Source organism: Stegostoma tigrinum, chromosome 22 (assembly GCF_030684315.1).
Source record: "Stegostoma tigrinum isolate sSteTig4 chromosome 22, sSteTig4.hap1, whole genome shotgun sequence".
NCBI classification, from domain to species: domain Eukaryota; kingdom Metazoa; phylum Chordata; class Chondrichthyes; order Orectolobiformes; family Stegostomatidae; genus Stegostoma; species Stegostoma tigrinum.
Genome location: NC_081375.1, coordinates 4069332 through 4085315, shown reverse-complemented (window position 1 = coordinate 4085315; position 15984 = coordinate 4069332). Strand labels below are relative to the sequence as shown.

General features: G+C 41.1%; 2 protein-coding genes across 16 annotated transcripts in view; one reads left to right on the top strand and one right to left on the bottom strand.

The window, feature by feature from the left end:
- The window catches only part of wu:fj29h11 (uncharacterized), a 140884-nt gene extending 139758 nt beyond the window's left edge, over positions 1–1126 (top strand). Inside the window, exon 48 of the mRNA XM_059653587.1 lies at positions 110–1126. Coding sequence (XP_059509570.1) covers positions 110–695 — 586 coding nt within the window. The 3' untranslated portion in view covers positions 696–1126. The remainder of the gene's footprint in view (positions 1–109) is intronic.
- A 624-nt stretch (positions 1127–1750) lies between these two features.
- exoc7 (exocyst complex component 7) overlaps positions 1751–15984 on the bottom strand; it is a 37838-nt gene continuing 23604 nt past the window's right edge. For 6 of the 15 annotated variants that reach the window (XM_048554980.2, XM_048554984.2, XM_048554981.2 and 3 more), the window contains 13 exons: positions 15279–15424; positions 13732–13884; positions 13018–13116; positions 12364–12426; positions 11801–11867; positions 10824–10862; positions 9790–9855; positions 5294–5414; positions 4501–4596; positions 3863–3926; positions 3172–3213; positions 2382–2515; positions 1751–1959 (listed from right to left, as the gene is read on the bottom strand). In XM_048554980.2, the coding sequence (XP_048410937.1) occupies positions 1857–1959; positions 2382–2515; positions 3172–3213; positions 3863–3926; positions 4501–4596; positions 5294–5414; positions 9790–9855; positions 10824–10862; positions 11801–11867; positions 12364–12426; positions 13018–13116; positions 13732–13884; positions 15279–15424 (1193 nt within the window). In that variant the 3' untranslated portion in view covers positions 1751–1856. Of the gene's footprint in view, positions 1960–2381; positions 2516–3171; positions 3214–3862; positions 3927–4500; positions 4597–5293; positions 5415–9789; positions 9856–10823; positions 10863–10884; positions 11060–11800; positions 11868–12355; positions 12427–13017; positions 13117–13731; positions 13885–15278; positions 15425–15984 lie in introns of those variants that run through there. The other 9 variants (XM_048554982.2, XM_048554988.2, XM_048554983.2 and 6 more) reach the window with 4 other exon arrangements.

The window sequence follows — 15984 nt, the reverse complement described above, 5'->3', positions numbered from 1 at the left end:
AACCTTCAATCACTGCTCTCTAAAAGGGCAGCACCTACATGTATAGGAGAAATGGGAGCAGGAAGGAGTCTCATGTTTTACAATTATTACTTCTGTTTCTGTTGAGCAGTCAGCAACCAGTGGTATCGGTGACTCAGGCCAATCTCTTCAGTGCAGCTGATATAAACACATCCCGTCCAGCCATTCCACTTGACAGCCCAGTATGGACAAAAGAGGTGCCACATGAGGAGGTCCTGGAGGAGCTGCTGTTAGATGATATGATGGAAAAACCACAGACAGTCGTGTTCAACGAGGACAAGATACAGAATCATGCCATTGGAGAATGGGGGGAGCGCCTGGTTCATGCATTCCTCACACACTGGAAGGAGAGCGATAGCCAGCACAAACCCAGGGACATTATGTGGGCAAATGAGAATGGGGAGAGCGGTCTGCCCTATGATTTCAAGGTCACGTTCACTTCCGTGAATGACGAACAGGTGGAGATCTTCATTGAAGTTAAATCCACAATCAAAGCTGAGAAGAACTTTGTACAACTTTCAGCTCAAGAAGTGGACTTGGCACTAAAGGTCAGAGATCGTTACCACTTGTACAGAGTGTACAAGGCAGGGGACTCTCAGAATGTTCAACTGTGTCGAATTAAAAACTTGGCACAGTGTTTGCATGCCAAACAACTTGAATTGTTTCTGTTTGTGTAAATGCTATACTGGTTTTAGAGGTAATTATTCAAGTGTATTGCTTTTATGTATTTTTTGTAAATTAGCAATCAACTATTACAAAGCACTGCAGAAGTTAGGAATATTCGGCAGCTCTGGAGAGTGGTAACATTTCAGGTTGTGTTCCTCTCAAAATCTGAAGGTTACACACCTAAATTAAGTTTCTGTCTCCAGAGATGGTAGAGTTGCTGAGTATCTGTCATTTTTCATTTTTATTCAATTGTAACTGATAAAGTAGTGGTGGCTTAAGACTGCAGCGATGAGATATTTTGGGAACTCCTTTTTAATCAATGTTTTTATACATTTGGAAAATGTATCCTCTAAGCAAATAATGTTTAAAATAATATATGTTCACTATAAAACTTCCGTCTACTGCATGATTATTTCCTAAAAATGCATTACCCTTCACCTCTCTGCAAGCAAGGGACCAAATGGATTTCAGAAATTATAATAAAAATCATCTGTACAAAGATTTACATAATTCTGTATGGAGGAAAAGCTGACATTTCTTACCCTGAGAAGATGTTGATAATTCTTTGCTTGAATACTTTAAGAGACAGATTAGAGTCATCACATAGTTAAAAAGTGGAATCAGAACAGTCCCATAAATGGGTATGGTTTTCCAATGACAATTGGGAAAGCTTTAGATTCACTTGTACTGATAAAAACACAAAATGAAAATTCTCAGCAGGCAGCATGTGCAGAGCAAAAGTTAACATTTCAAGGCAGTGACCCTTTAAATTCTAAATGAAAGGTCACAGATCCACATTAACTTGGTTTCACTCCTGAGATGCCCCCAAACCAACAAGTATTTCCAGCACCTTGTACTTGTTTCATTTTTACTGATACCCAAACTAATTCTCAAATTCAATAGATAGCTGCAGGGATAAAGAGAAAAATTTATGAATATACATCCTGATTTCAACTCAGATTGTGAAAACTGGAATCTGGTACGAAAGCTTAGTGAGGAAGAGATTTTGGAAGAGTTACAGAAATGATTGGGGATAAAAGGAATCACTAAAAGCAACAAATAAAAATTAGTGTTTCATATCTTTAATACAGCTTGGATACAGTTTCTTTACACAGATGGACAAATTATATAATTGGCAAATTAATCTTGCAGAATAAAGCAATATACAGACTTTATGCTGAAGTATCAAAGAGTTTCTCAATCATATCTTCAACCTGTTCCACTCTGTATTTTATGTATTTTTCAGTATTCTTGGTGAAGGGAACATTTGCATACCTGCAGAGTTAATGAATATTGTTAACAAATTAACAATGATGAAAAGTTTATCCAAGAAGAACATACCAAAGCTGTCCACCTGAATTGACACTGAACTGGACATCTTCATTTCAGAAGCATGAACCCAGTAGCAGTCATCTCTCAAACACATTACTCTCATCCTCTACCCAAAGCTACTCCCAGACTGTTCACCCCAGAAAGGATTTTGTTACAAGCTCCACCTATGGATACAATCCCATAGAGTTGAACACCTGGAATGTTGGCTCATGCTAACAGGACAATCCAGAAAATAAATGACTTGCATTGATCTATCATTATTCACAAGCTCGGTATGCATTCCTCCTGATCTGATTTGTATTTGCTTTAGCCAGTCATGAATGGATTACTTTTATCTCTTTCTTACATGCAACAACAATTCTTACTTCTGCCAGAAGTTGCTGTAGACCCCAGTTACATTTTCCTTCTGTGCACGTCTGATTTTATCCCTTTGCTCTTTGTCTGGAATGGCCCAGGATTTTTGGATTTTGCACAGTTCTTCCAGCCCATCGTTAAATGCCTTCAAAACAGAAACCAGTTGTCTTTGAAATGAATGAATGCTTCCCCATAGCAAAGCAGCAGTCACAGAAAACTGAGGGCAAGCCCGTCTGGTAAGCCAGTGCTCGATCTGGGCAGACCCATTCCTCAGTAGCCTTACGGCCATCAAAACACATTCAAAAAGTATGCTGTCCTCACTTGCTGCAACCACCCAAAGCAAGTTTCTTCTGTTTTAATTCTGGTCAGTTTTATATTTCCGGTTTTAATATTAACTGAGAGAGACAAGTTGCCAGTTGCTATTAGGTATGCGTTTCATAAAACGGTTCAAAACATTACCGAAGTAGGCAGGAGCTGTCACTACTGTGATCCTGCAGTCTGCCCAATGAACAATAGGTAGCACTGTCCTTTCAGTTGCAAACAAATCAAGTCTGGAGTAGGTTTAAGTTGCAAAGAGACAGTCAGTTACAGCAGAACAAAGTCGAGGAGAAATGGAAAACTATGTTGCTGCAACAACTTTACTTTTTCTGGAGTGTTTACGTAAATAAAACGAGAGACACTTCACAAAGGTGGTGAAGTTAGTACATGCCTGTAAGGTGTACAGAGGTGGTGGAGGTAGTCAGATGTGTTTGGGAAAAGAACATCACATTAGAAGAAATTCTTAACATCATTGTCCCTTACCTTAAATCGGTCTTTAATTGCTTGTCTCTCCTTATCTTTTAACTGTAAAAATAAAATTGAGTGAATTACACCAATACCTCACAATGACCTAATTGATCCAGGATTCAAATTGATTACTTTACCAATAAAAGCTGGAAAATCATAAGGTTTAGCTCTTTATTTTGGACGGCGTTAGTTATGTCAAAGGTTACAGAGCCAAAGTGGGTAAGCAAAGTTCGAATACAGATCAGCCACAATCTAAAAACAGTGGAACAGGCTCAAGAGCTAACTCCTATGCATATGTTTGGATGCTGCAACTATTGGGATTGCTACAACCTGGCAAAGCCTCCCTGAGCTAAAAAATAAAGGAAATAACCAAAAGTCAGCTGAGGTTCCTACATCTGATTGCTATTCAGTGATCCCAGTCAGTTTGCAGATCATTTGAAGATATGATCAGGTTTACTAGGCAGACTCACCAAGCATTGTGTGCAAGTAACAGCCAAGTTAATGAGATACCAGAGGGTGCTCACCACCTGTGGATGTGCTCCCCAGACCAGTCCGGTGGCAGGGGTGGGGTAGGGAGAGTAAAGGGGTAAGAAAATTCCTGGAAGGAGACTACAGTAGGTGGTAACAGAAATAGAGCCCAATAAAGCTGCCCAACACCTCAAGAACAGTGGTTTATACAAATTTAGCAAATATTAAGAACACTTACTTTTGTTCCTGGCTGGATGGCAGGCATGTTATTCTCGTTAATGGGCGATGTGACCTTTACCCAACTGTAAAGATAGGATTACATGTTAAGCTATCCCTGCTATTGTTTGCATCGTTCTGCCAGTTTCACTGGGAAAGACAGGAACGAATGACCCTAGCCAGCTCTCCACTCCAAATTTTTGCCATAACTCCTGTAGGTGCCAACACTTCAGAACGTAATTCTAATGGCACAGGCTCTTCCTCCAGAACCCTCATTCAGAATCAACCACAGTGCCGTGGGTTTGAAATCACACAGGGCACATTTCCTTCTCTAAAAGGATAGCAGTGAATCAAAAAAGGTCTTTCTCTCAATTAATTGTTACATACTGACTACTATTAATCCAGCTATTTAAAATTTTTCAATGGCCAGATTGTTTGCCCAAATCTCTGATATAATAGTCAAATAATTGAATCATGACATGACATTAAGGTGGGACAGAATCAAACTTCACTGTTTTGACTTCAGTCAAGTAGCATGCAGATACATATGGGAAGAAAAGGACAGGGTAAAAGGAGGTCTGCTGGTGCCTCTGGAACTGTGATCGTCTTCAGGGAGTTGGAAGACAGAATTGCAAAAAGTACAAGATAAACCAAGATTACCTGCGCTGGTAAATATGGAGCTGCTCATCAATGTGTGCCTTGTAAGTCTTGTCTGCGTTCTTCTGTGTTACTGCTACAAGTTGGATTAATTCAGACCTGAACAAACATACTGAATGTGAGGAAACTAGTTGATATCAACTTTTAACTAGTAACCAATTGCATTAATCTACAATTTGTGTTTGTTACTTCAACTGTATCACTCTGGGAACTTAAAGGACACTTTCATAACATAGAAGAGCTATAAATGGCAACAGTATTGTCTGCACGCATTTAAAGAGAATCAGTCCAAAGCATTACAGCCAAGACAGTGGCCTGTGATCCAGGAGCAAAAACAGAAGCGCTGGAAAAGCTCAGCAGATCTGCAGCATCAGAGAAGGAAAAAAAAAGTCAGAGTTAGTGTTTTGAGTCCAGTAATCCAGGCACCGGTCGCCAGACCCAAAACATTACCTCTGATTTTATTTTCTTCACAGATTCTGCCAGACCTGCTGAGCTTTTTCAGCAAATTCTGTTTTTGTCCCGGATTTACAGCATCCACAGTTTTTTCAGCCTATGATCCAGCATGAGAGGGCTCAGATAGCTGTCTGTACACGACAGGACCATGGCTCAGGAGCATCTCACAAAATGGCAGGTCTTGGCTGCAGCTTTACACTGTGACAAAGAGGGAAATATTTTAAAAGAAAACATTCTTTTAGGAAGAGAGCTAAAATAGAACAGAATGCTTTTTTTTGTTTCACTTCTGCAACTTTTATATTTGTCAGTCTGAGAACTCCAGACACAATTATCACAAACTTACTTCTCCAAGGATTTCAGGATGTAATTAAAGTTATTGAGAAGGAAGACAGCACCCAGAGCAGTGTCCTCATAAACCTTAGCCTTGCTGTGCAGGTTCAGCTGCAGGTTGCCAAGTATTTTGCCTAGTAACAGAGAGCGAACTATATTAAAATTGGAATTAAAAGATGCAGAATTAAATTTATTTTCAAAACAAATTATCTACACATTCTCAGGAGGTTGGTTTTTATTCTCTACTATTTCCCCCTGGTACTCTCGTTCATTCTCAGTGATAACGCAGTGTCTATTACCTACATGCGAGGCTCAGTGGGAAGACCTGGCAGGATTATCTTACAGTAGAGGCCAAATCTCTTATTCCAACAGGTGGTCAGCACACAAATCATTTCATTTTTAATACTGAGAAGAGATTGTTGTACAAGCAAGAACACTGGGAGATTGAGCAATGAGGAGTAAATGGAGTTGAGGTGCAGATCAGCAAGATCGAATAAGAATGCAGGAAACACAAGGACTAAAATACCTTCTGTTTCTATAATACCTTTTCCAATATGATTTTGCAAAGAGCAGCAACATCAATGAAATTCCAAGATAACGAAATGTGAGGCTGGATGAACACAGCAGGCCCAGCAGCATCTCAGGAGCACAAAAGCTGACGTTTCGGGCCTAGACCCTTCATCAGAGAGGGGGATGGGGTGAGGGTTCTGGAATAAATAGGGAGAGGGGGGAGGCGGACCGAAGATGGAGAGAAAAGAAGATAGGTGGAGAGGAGAGTATAGGTGGGGAGGTAGGGAGGGGATAGGTCAGTCCAGGGAAGACGGACAGGGCAAGGAGGTGGGATGAGGTTGGTAGGTAGGAGATGGAGGTGCGGCTTGGGGTGGGAGGAAGGGATGGGTGAGAGGAAGAACAGGTTAGGGAGGCAGAGACAGGTTGGACTGGTTTTGGGATGCAGTGGGTGGAGGGGAAGAGCTGGGCTGGTTGTGTGGTGCAGTGGAGGAGGGGATGAACTAGGCTGGTTTTGGGATGCGGTGGGGGAAGGGGAGATTTTGAAGCTGGTGAAGTCCACATTGATACCATTGGGTTGCAGGGTTCCCAAGCGGGATACGAGTTGCTGTTCCTGCAACCTTCGGGTGGCATCATTGTGGCACTGCAGGAGACCCATGATGGACATGTCATCTAAAGAATGGGAGGGGGAGTGGAAATGGTTTGCGACTGGGAGGTGCAGTTGTTTATTGCAAACCGAGCGGAGGTGTTCTGCAAAGCGGTCCCCAAGTTCCCCCACTCAATGAAATTCCAAGCCTGGTTAATAGAGAGGAGCAGTTTAAATCACTGTTTCTCAAGTGGGTCAAACACTTGCCTGAATCAGCCATGAGTTCAAATCTCCTCTACAAACCTGAACACATAATCTTGACTGACATTTCCAGTGAAATGCTAGAAGGGGCTCTCTCCCAGATTATGCAAAAGCTACATCTGCCCCCTCAAATAGAAGATAAAATTCCATAGCACGATTTGGAAGATGGGAGATTATCCCTGGTGTCCTGGCCAATATTTATCACTAAACCAACATGAAAAAAAAAGATTTTCTGGTCATTTTCACATTTAGATATAGATGACTTACATGCAAAGATAGAAGTCTGTATAGCCAAATTTACAGATGAAAAAAAAATAGATGCTAAATTGCAATGAAGAAATAAGAACCTTACACATCGATATAGATAGATTAGGAGAATAGGCCAAAATGTGGCAGATGGAGCTTAAGATGGATAAGTGTGAAGTCATGCATTTTAGATGGAAAAAATGGGAAGGCAACTTATTATGTAAATGAGGAGACACTTTAGGGTGCTCCAGTGTAGAGGGATCTGGGTGTCCTCATTCATGAGTCACTTAAAACTAGTAGGTACAGCAGATAATAAGGAAAGCGAGTAGAATTGGCCTTTATAGCTACAGGAATAGAACATAAAAAGGTAAGGATTGGTGAGACAGGACCTGGAGTATTGTGATCAGAGATAATGGGAACTGCAGATGCTGGAGAATCCAGGATAACAAAGCATGGGGCTGGATGAACACAGCAGGCCAAGCAGCATCTCAGGATCACAAAAGCTGATGTTTCAGGCCTAGTCCCTCTCTGAAGAAGGGTCTAGGCCCGAAATATCAGCTTTTGTGCTCCTAAGATGCTGCTTGGCCTGCTGTGTTCATCCAGCCCCACACTTTGTTATCCTGGAGTATTGTGCACAGTTTTGGTCCCCTAATTTGAGGTAAGATGTAGTGGCATTGCAGGCAGTTCAGAGGGACTAATCTCAGAGATTAGGGGCTTCTTGTATGAAGAGAAATTAGACAGTTTAGGCCTATACTCTCTGGAATTTAGAAGAATGAGGGGAGATCAAAAAGAGGTATTCGAGATGATAAAAGGTACAGATAAAACAGAGCTGATGCTTCCTCATGTGCGGCATTCTAGGACAAGGGGTGGAAATTTAAGACAGAATTGAGGAGAAACTACTTCTCCCAAAGGGCAGTGAATCTGTGGACTTCCTTCTCTCAAAGAACGATGGGTGCTGAGACAGTGAGTAAATTTAAGGAGGTGTTTGACAGGTTTTTAATTGGTAATGGGTTGAAGGATCATGGGGAGAAGGCATTAAAATGGGGGTGAGCATACCAGCCATGATCGAATGGTGGAACAGACTTCAATGCACCAAATGGCCTAATTCTGCTCCTATATCTTATGAACTTATTTATTGTCGCGTCTAGTTGAGTGCAGGACGACAGGAGTATGGTGAAAACTGTACAAAGTCACCATTTGCCGGTGCCATCTCACTATACAAAAAACAGGATTAAAAACAGAAGCCGAAACAAAAAAGAAACAGCCAAAAGAACACTGTCCATATCACTCCCCACCTCTGCCATGAGCCCTCCCTGCCACGAGCCCTCACTGTCACAAAAACAAAGTCACAAAGTCCATCCATCAGACTGCGAGCACTCAAGTGCTCAAGACCCTGCACAGTGCTGAAGCTGGAACGCCATTGTCTCTGCCATCATTGTTACTGGTGGGAGTTTTCTGAACTTCCTTTGTAACATTGTCTACACCTCAAAAAATTTCTTAACTGGCTGCTTTGGGACATCCTGGTGTTGTGCAATATACTATTTAAATCATAAAACTGAACAACAGGCCAAGCAGAAGACAAAAACAAACTAAGACAGTCCCAACCCACCTTGCAGCAGAGGCAAGGTATAACATGAAACTGTTGAGAATTCAGCACTAATTGAAAGTTAAAGACACTTGCGACCCACACACGTTAATATTCCCCTTGAATCTTTTACTGGAGACTTGCAATCTAGATTTTAAATTATAAATGTGATTCATACACTGAATCATGCGAACAATGTGGGAAGTAGAAATATCATGGTCACATATTAAAGCAACTCCCCAAAAACTTAAGTTTCAACATTTGGGCAGAACACAACAAATAAACAAGATCAGGAAACATACCTTATGCATGATATGTACTTAGCTTCTGATACTCCAATATATACTCAAATTGACCAGCAATTAGAAGAGTACAAATAGATTGCTGAAGATTAGGTGGAAAACACGAATTTCCATTATTCAGATAATGAAAACCATAAATACACACTATGAAAAGCCTCTGACATCAAACTTAAAGCAGCTTTTTTTAAACAATTCATTCATGGGACATGGGCACCCTTCTTGTCAATCCCATTGTGTGGATCTGAAATCACATGTAGGCCAGACTGGGCAAGAACCACAGATTGACTTTCCTAAAGGACATTAGTGAATCAGGTGGGTGCTTACAACAATCGAAAATAGATTTGTGATCTCATTACTGACGCTAAATTTAAATTCAGGATTATCTTTCAATTACTTAAATTTAAATTCCATCAGGTGCCATGAAATAGAAATTATTCCATTTCCAAAAATGTAGAACTGCACATGAAGATTGCTCACAACACACACAAGACTGATTTTACATGAAACAGTTTCTTCGCACAGCAAATAAACTCAGAGTCTCATGCCAAGGTATTTTCCAGTGATAACCATGAACAGACAAAATGTGTTCATGTGAAATTCCTTTACGGCATCAAATCACTTTCCCAGAATAATGTTTTCTAAAGGTAGGTGCATTGACTGTGTTATAAGCAATGTATGGACAAGAGCCAGAATCATACAAGTTAGGTCAACAGGCATAAATTAACAGGGATATAGTGCTTGAAAGTTCAGGCACTGGGCATGAAGGCAAGAGCACCAAGATAAAAAATTACTGGAACTATTTAATTTTTATAAAAGAATCATTTGTGTCCATTGTCACATGGCATACACAAGATACACCCTCATCCAGTGAAACAAATGCTTTCAGGCTTCACTCTAATCAGATTATTACTTGTTTATGAGACCCAACTTTCATGTGACAAATAACTATTGACAAGGCAATTTAAATCTGTCAAACACCGAAGCAAGAGACTCAGCAACCTCACTATAAAATCGATACTTACAGATATAGTTGCTGAGGAGCCGCCTACTGAACTCAAAGTTGTAGGTGCTAGTAGAGGAACCAGTTTCTGCAAAGTCAATCGTTTCCAGTTTTAGTGATAAAATATATCCTGATGTGATATTTCATTGGACAATCATTTAAAATAAAATTAATGAGATCTTCTCTCAAAGTAGTTCCTCCATTCTCGTCCTTCCCCGCTACCCAAAAATAAAACCCAACACGCAAATGAAATTTTTCTCGACAAGATCATACAGGAACATTCTGTTACCAGCTTCTGTAACACCTTCTCTTACAGACTACTTGGTGAAATGGAATGGTAACCCAATGTAGAGGAGTAGTGCCCTTCATCCTGTTTAACTCCCTTACTGTACAATTACAACCCCACTCAAAGTTGTGTCCAGGGCCTCAAATAGAAAATCCGATTCTGCAAATCTGTGACCAGTTAGGAGAATACAGGAAAAGCATTAAAATAGCAATCCACAATACAAGGAAGTCTGTGTTCACCGTACATCTCCCATTCGGACAGAGTTCCACGGGCACCATTCATTTGTTGACATCTCTCAAAAGTGGTCAAGTGGGAGACAGATTCATACCTGGGTGTGGCCACACATCCAATGACCCTTCTGGGAAACAATTAACTATCAACCTTGATTTACTCTCCCTTATACAGATGCCTGTCACAGCAGAAGGTAATCTCCCCCTGACTGTAGGGACCATGCTACACTTTATACTTGCTAACTTAGCCTTTTGGAAATGTTGTGGAATAAATAATCTCAGGTAACAGCATAAAAGAGGCAAGCAATTACCCAATATGGGAACAAGAGCCCTAATTTTCAGAAATGCATGCATTAGATCTTCTCAAACCTTGAACCATCTCCCACCACACCAGCTTGACATGGATGGGTAAATCACAGAGAGACTAAGCTGCTCAACAGATGAAGCAATGGACACAGTTTTACACAACATTGGTTCCAGTAAAATATAAACTGATGGGAGATCACAGGCATAGACAGACTTGGAATTCCATCAACTTACCTCTGGGATCTAAAGGAATATTGTAAGTGTCCCCCAGAACTACAGGTGACAGCACAGCAAAGAGAAGTGCAAAAGTGAAAAGGATTAAAAGTCCATTAGTTCAGAGAGAGTAAAGTTAAGCAGGACAGGAAGGTCAGGCAGAGGGTACTAGCAGAGTGGTAAACAGGTGAGGGAGTGTGGTTGGGAACAGGTACAGGGAGACAAGCTGAAGGGTGGGTGTCAGGAACAGACAATACCTAAAGTAAAAAGCAAGAAAAAGTAATGGCAATAAAATGTTTGATATTAAACTTAATTCTAAAATAAATACATAACAAATAATTCAATACTCTAGTTAAGATTAGCAACAAGAAACAGATAGAATATTAAACCCACCAACAATGGCTTTTTAAACCAATTTTGAGAGAGTGGGATTTTAACCTTTGCAATGATTTCAATTTCACTAGAAACACAGCTCTTAGAAAAGTGAAATTCAACATCATCGACTCCTTTCCAAGACAAGAACTGCAAGTTACTGACAGGAAAGCAGAGACAATGAGAGAATCACTCTACCTCTTCTGATGTGAATCTAGAGTGGTGAATCTATAGAATTCACTGCCACAGAAGGCTCTAGAGGTCAGGTCATTAAGTACATTTAAGACTGAGATGGATTGGTTCTTGATTATCAAGGAGATCAAGGGTTATGGTGAGAAAGCAGGAGAACAGGGTTGAGTTACTTATCAGTCGTGATTGAATGGTGGAGCAGACTCGATGGGCCAAATAGTCTAATTTCTGCTTCTGTGTCTTACGATCTTATACAGGTTTGGGAAGTAACAGTCGCCAAGCAGGCAACTGGACCATACTCCTTTAGACCAGAGTCATGCATCTGCGCACAAGTGGAAAGCTACAGTATGACAAGGCAAAAAAAAAGCAACACTCGAGCATTTCCTCCAACCTCCTCACCACCACCCCACCCCAAAAAAACTTTCAAACACACTCACCCTGTGATGCCAACATGGCGCTCGCTGTCTCTTGAAAATCCAGTAGCTGCTGAAGGAATAATATCGCCTGCAGGAGAAATCAGTGGCTGTTACTGCCTCGTAACAGAGGCACAGCAAACAGAGAATAACTTCACTTTCCCTTCTATCTGCTCCCCCGAACATGGCTATACAATGGTCTTTGGTTCCCTGGGCCCAAGCTTTTCTGTAGCTCCTGACCACAACTATTCGGGTAAGGGCAAGGTACCTCAACTTGATCTAGGTACTTATGACAGGTGGCATAGAGATTGAGACATCGATCAATAGCAGGAATGCAAAGAGGGTGCATTTTGTATCCCTATCACTGGGTGACTCTTGCTCCCAAGTGTAGCACCGCCTTAACACCAATGAACCCAGCAAAGAACAGCAACTTGGTTAACCGTGCGCTGAATTGGTATCATTACCAACTGAACAATAGATCACGTGTTCTATCATATCTACTTATCAAAATGACAAATGTTAGATGTTCACCAAACACCAATAGCATGTGTAATAACACAAATATTTTTCTTGCCATACCAACGTACATTACTGGTCAGTTCATGGACAGTTCCATCTTTGGGCATATTATACTCTTTGTCTGGATCACTCTGTAGAATAAGGAGAAAGGAAGCTATGTCACTGCTTACAATGGCTAGATTTTCACAGAATGATGTAGTTTAAGGTTCAGTCTTTAAACAAAAAGAGGCCAGATGTTGTACATCTGAAGCACAGACGTTTTTAAGCAAGAAACAGAAATGATAAAATAGGCAAGAGGTTACGATACAAGTAGGCTTTAAAAAGGTGAATGATTTCAAATGGGTTTCAGGTGGTTGTCAGGTATTCAATCTCGCTCATCAAAACACGAGGACATACCAGTCCAATCTCCACAAGTACATCAATAGCTCCTAAATGGCTTGCGTTTTACGCCATTTCATACAGTTCTTTGTTAAAAGCCCATCTGGGGTCTCTTATACAACTAAGAGAAGGATAGAGTTTCTTATGCCACCATCCCATTAGTCAGAGATATGAAAGAATAGGCAGACGTAAAAAGCTAATGGTATGACGCACAGAATGCATTTATACAGGATTGCAGCAATTTTTCACTGTGGATTGACAGCAGAGAAGGCTGCTTACAATTGACAGACCATAAAATATTGCTAAACCTATAGAGAGTGAAACTTCACTGATTCAACACCTACCTTAATGCTGTCTGCAAACTCTTCCAAAGCTTTTGCTCCTGTGGTCTCCATGGAGGTAATAAGAACCGGTAACTTATTCTTGGTGCTTGCTGCTGTACCCTGTGTGACACAAGCATTACCAAAAATGTGTGCAGCATATTTGTCTGGAGAAAGTTTCAGGCTCAATTCTGACCCTTTCAAAAAAATGAAGAGCAAACACACTTTTGAATGGCATTGCCTGAGCTAACCAACTCTCCTGGCTGGAAGCTGGTTGCTGGGCACAACCAATTGGACAATATTTACTGCTGGGTGGCAATTGACTGTCCAATCCCTGTACCAGAAGTGTGGGTACAGGAAGCAGCCTATTCAGACTGTCCTGCCAGTGACAGTGATGGTTTGACGGTCAGCAAAAACTGATGGTAGAGGCAATGGTGGGGCTCTTGACAATAAAACAACAAGCCATGCATACAGTAGTATACTTTCCACTGATCTCCGCTTGACTGCTGTGCGCCGTTCCAAACCCAGGAAGAGAGTTAGGCTTACGCATGGCTGCTCAGTCTCCAAATCCCAGCCAGGAAGCAAGGGCAAGGCCTAAACCAAAGACAGTTTTTCCACTTTCCACCATGGGCAGCACATGCAAATTCCCAGCTTGTTTCACAGCCACCAATCCCATACCATATTTCAAAGCATCCACCCGCCCACTTCGGAGCCTTTTGACTAAATCATTGCATGTACCTGCAGAACCTGATCAAACTCCTGCTTCATCTGCTTGAGGTGCTTAAGGATAGGGAATATGGTTAAAACAGCAGAATAATCATGTCGCATAATGGCACGGCGTGCTGTGGAGACAATGCTCTCTCCTTCTACCATAAGGCCATCCAGTGCTTCCTGAAGCGCAGAGAGAGAGAGAGAGAGACAGATGACAGGCTCCCAAATATCCAAAAGGAAAATGGTCATCCTTCACCATCACATGCAGATACAGTCTGGTCACTAATGTCCTTTAGGGAAGGAAACTGCCATCCTTACCTGCTCTAGCCTACATGTGACTCCAGACCCACAGCAATGTGGTTGACTCTTAACTGTCCTCTAGGCAATTAACTCAGACAGTTCCAGGAAGCCTCAGTGCAAGCTTGAAGAACATCACCTCATTTTCCACTTGGTGACCCTGCAGCCTCTAAGACTTAACTTCAACTTTCATAACTTTACAGCCCAATTGTGTCCCTCTATGTTTTTACACACCCCCTACACTGTGCTCCTCTCACGAGATGGGTTGCTTTCAGCACAACCTATCCATTTTCTCCTCTCAGATCTTATTATTACACATTCAGCTTCTTTTCTGTGTTGCGGAATTGGGTAGAGTACTTGGGGATTGGGAGGCAGGAAGTTCGAATTTGGTGTTCGTAAAATGTTAAGAAGGAAAGCATTGCGTGGTCGCTTTAAAAGATCATGTGCATTTCTAGGCTTAGATGTTTAAAATGGATGTCCGTGAGCAGCAGTTTGAAAGTTTGCGAGTACACAGACAGTGCACAAATTGAAACATTTCTGTCAAAAGGCCAAACAGTTAGCAGGCCAAGCTGCGGTGTTACCGAAACAAGTTTTGAATTTAGCCAATCAATCAATCTGAACCAGGCACTTGGATACCAACATCAATTAAATTTAAATTTCTGATTTCTGAGGGGCCCCAACTGGAAACATCAACATTTTTGCCCCTCTGATGCTGCGTGGCCCGATATATTCCTCCAGCTCCACACTGTCTTATATCTGACTTCAGCATCTGCAGTTCTTGCTATCACCTAAATTTAAATCTGATTGTTTTGACAACATAGGACGAATCCTACTCTAAGAAATATTGATATGTCATCAAGGATATAAAAGAAGGGGGCTGTTGGACAAAACATCAGAGCTAACTCCCATCCACCAGAGCTAACAGCCCAGTTCTTGAGAGAGAATTGCTGGCACTCTAGCCTCCTCTGTCTCTTAGGAGAAAGCATCTATTAAATAACAAAAGGTACCAACAGCACAACCAGATAATGTTTCCAGTTAGCAGTTAGAAGGGATTTATTTGCTTTAATAGATTAGTTAATTTGTTCACTGTTAGAGTTAGATAAATAAATTGTTACATGTGGATTTTAAAGTGAGTGTATGGGATTTATCTTATTTAACCACTAGAAGCTGCTGAAAAACAGGTTACATCACTTTTCATACTGCTTTTACAGATAATAGGGCCAGGCACTTACTGGACAAAAAGAATAATCAGTTTTAATAATGTAAGAGAATCCTACCTGTATCAGAGAGTCAAATGTTTTCTTCTGGTGATGTTCAGGAATGATGCCTGTCAATAACTGGTACTCAATCTGGGCTAGTTTTACAAAGGCACTGACGCAGTGAATGTATGAGTCAATCTCACTGTCCAATATGTCCTCCTTCCCTGAGAAAAACAGGGCAAAATAAGCTTCCAGAAATGCTGAGTTATTGCCAAAGCAAATTTAACATTCAGCTCACTGAAATGACTCTTCCCACACTGCCCACTATTCCTTTAGCCAGGGCTGGAGGGTTGTGGCAGTACTGGAAGCTAACTTGCTGGTGGACTGCTTTCCTGAGGGACAGAACAGAATGAAAACTTCAAGAAACTTTGCTCAGAGTGTTCTTCCACATTGGAATATCATAGGCTCAGGAAAGGGAACACTAGGACCTGGAAGGCTGGGAGGGAAACTAGAGTTGGGAATGCTGGCTGAAATGCTAATTGCTGATACCCAATGAGCACAGTACATAACAGCAGTAAAAAAATTAGACAACTTGTACCTACAAAGAGATTTGTCACTTCACAAACAGAATTATAAATATATATATATTTGTGGTCATGTTCAGAAAGGAGTTAAATTCAAACGAATGCCAAACATCAAAGTCAAATACACTGTAATGTCAAAACGGAGACAATAAACGCTTCAGTCAGCAACAAGTCACTCTTACAAAGAGCAAATTTAAAAC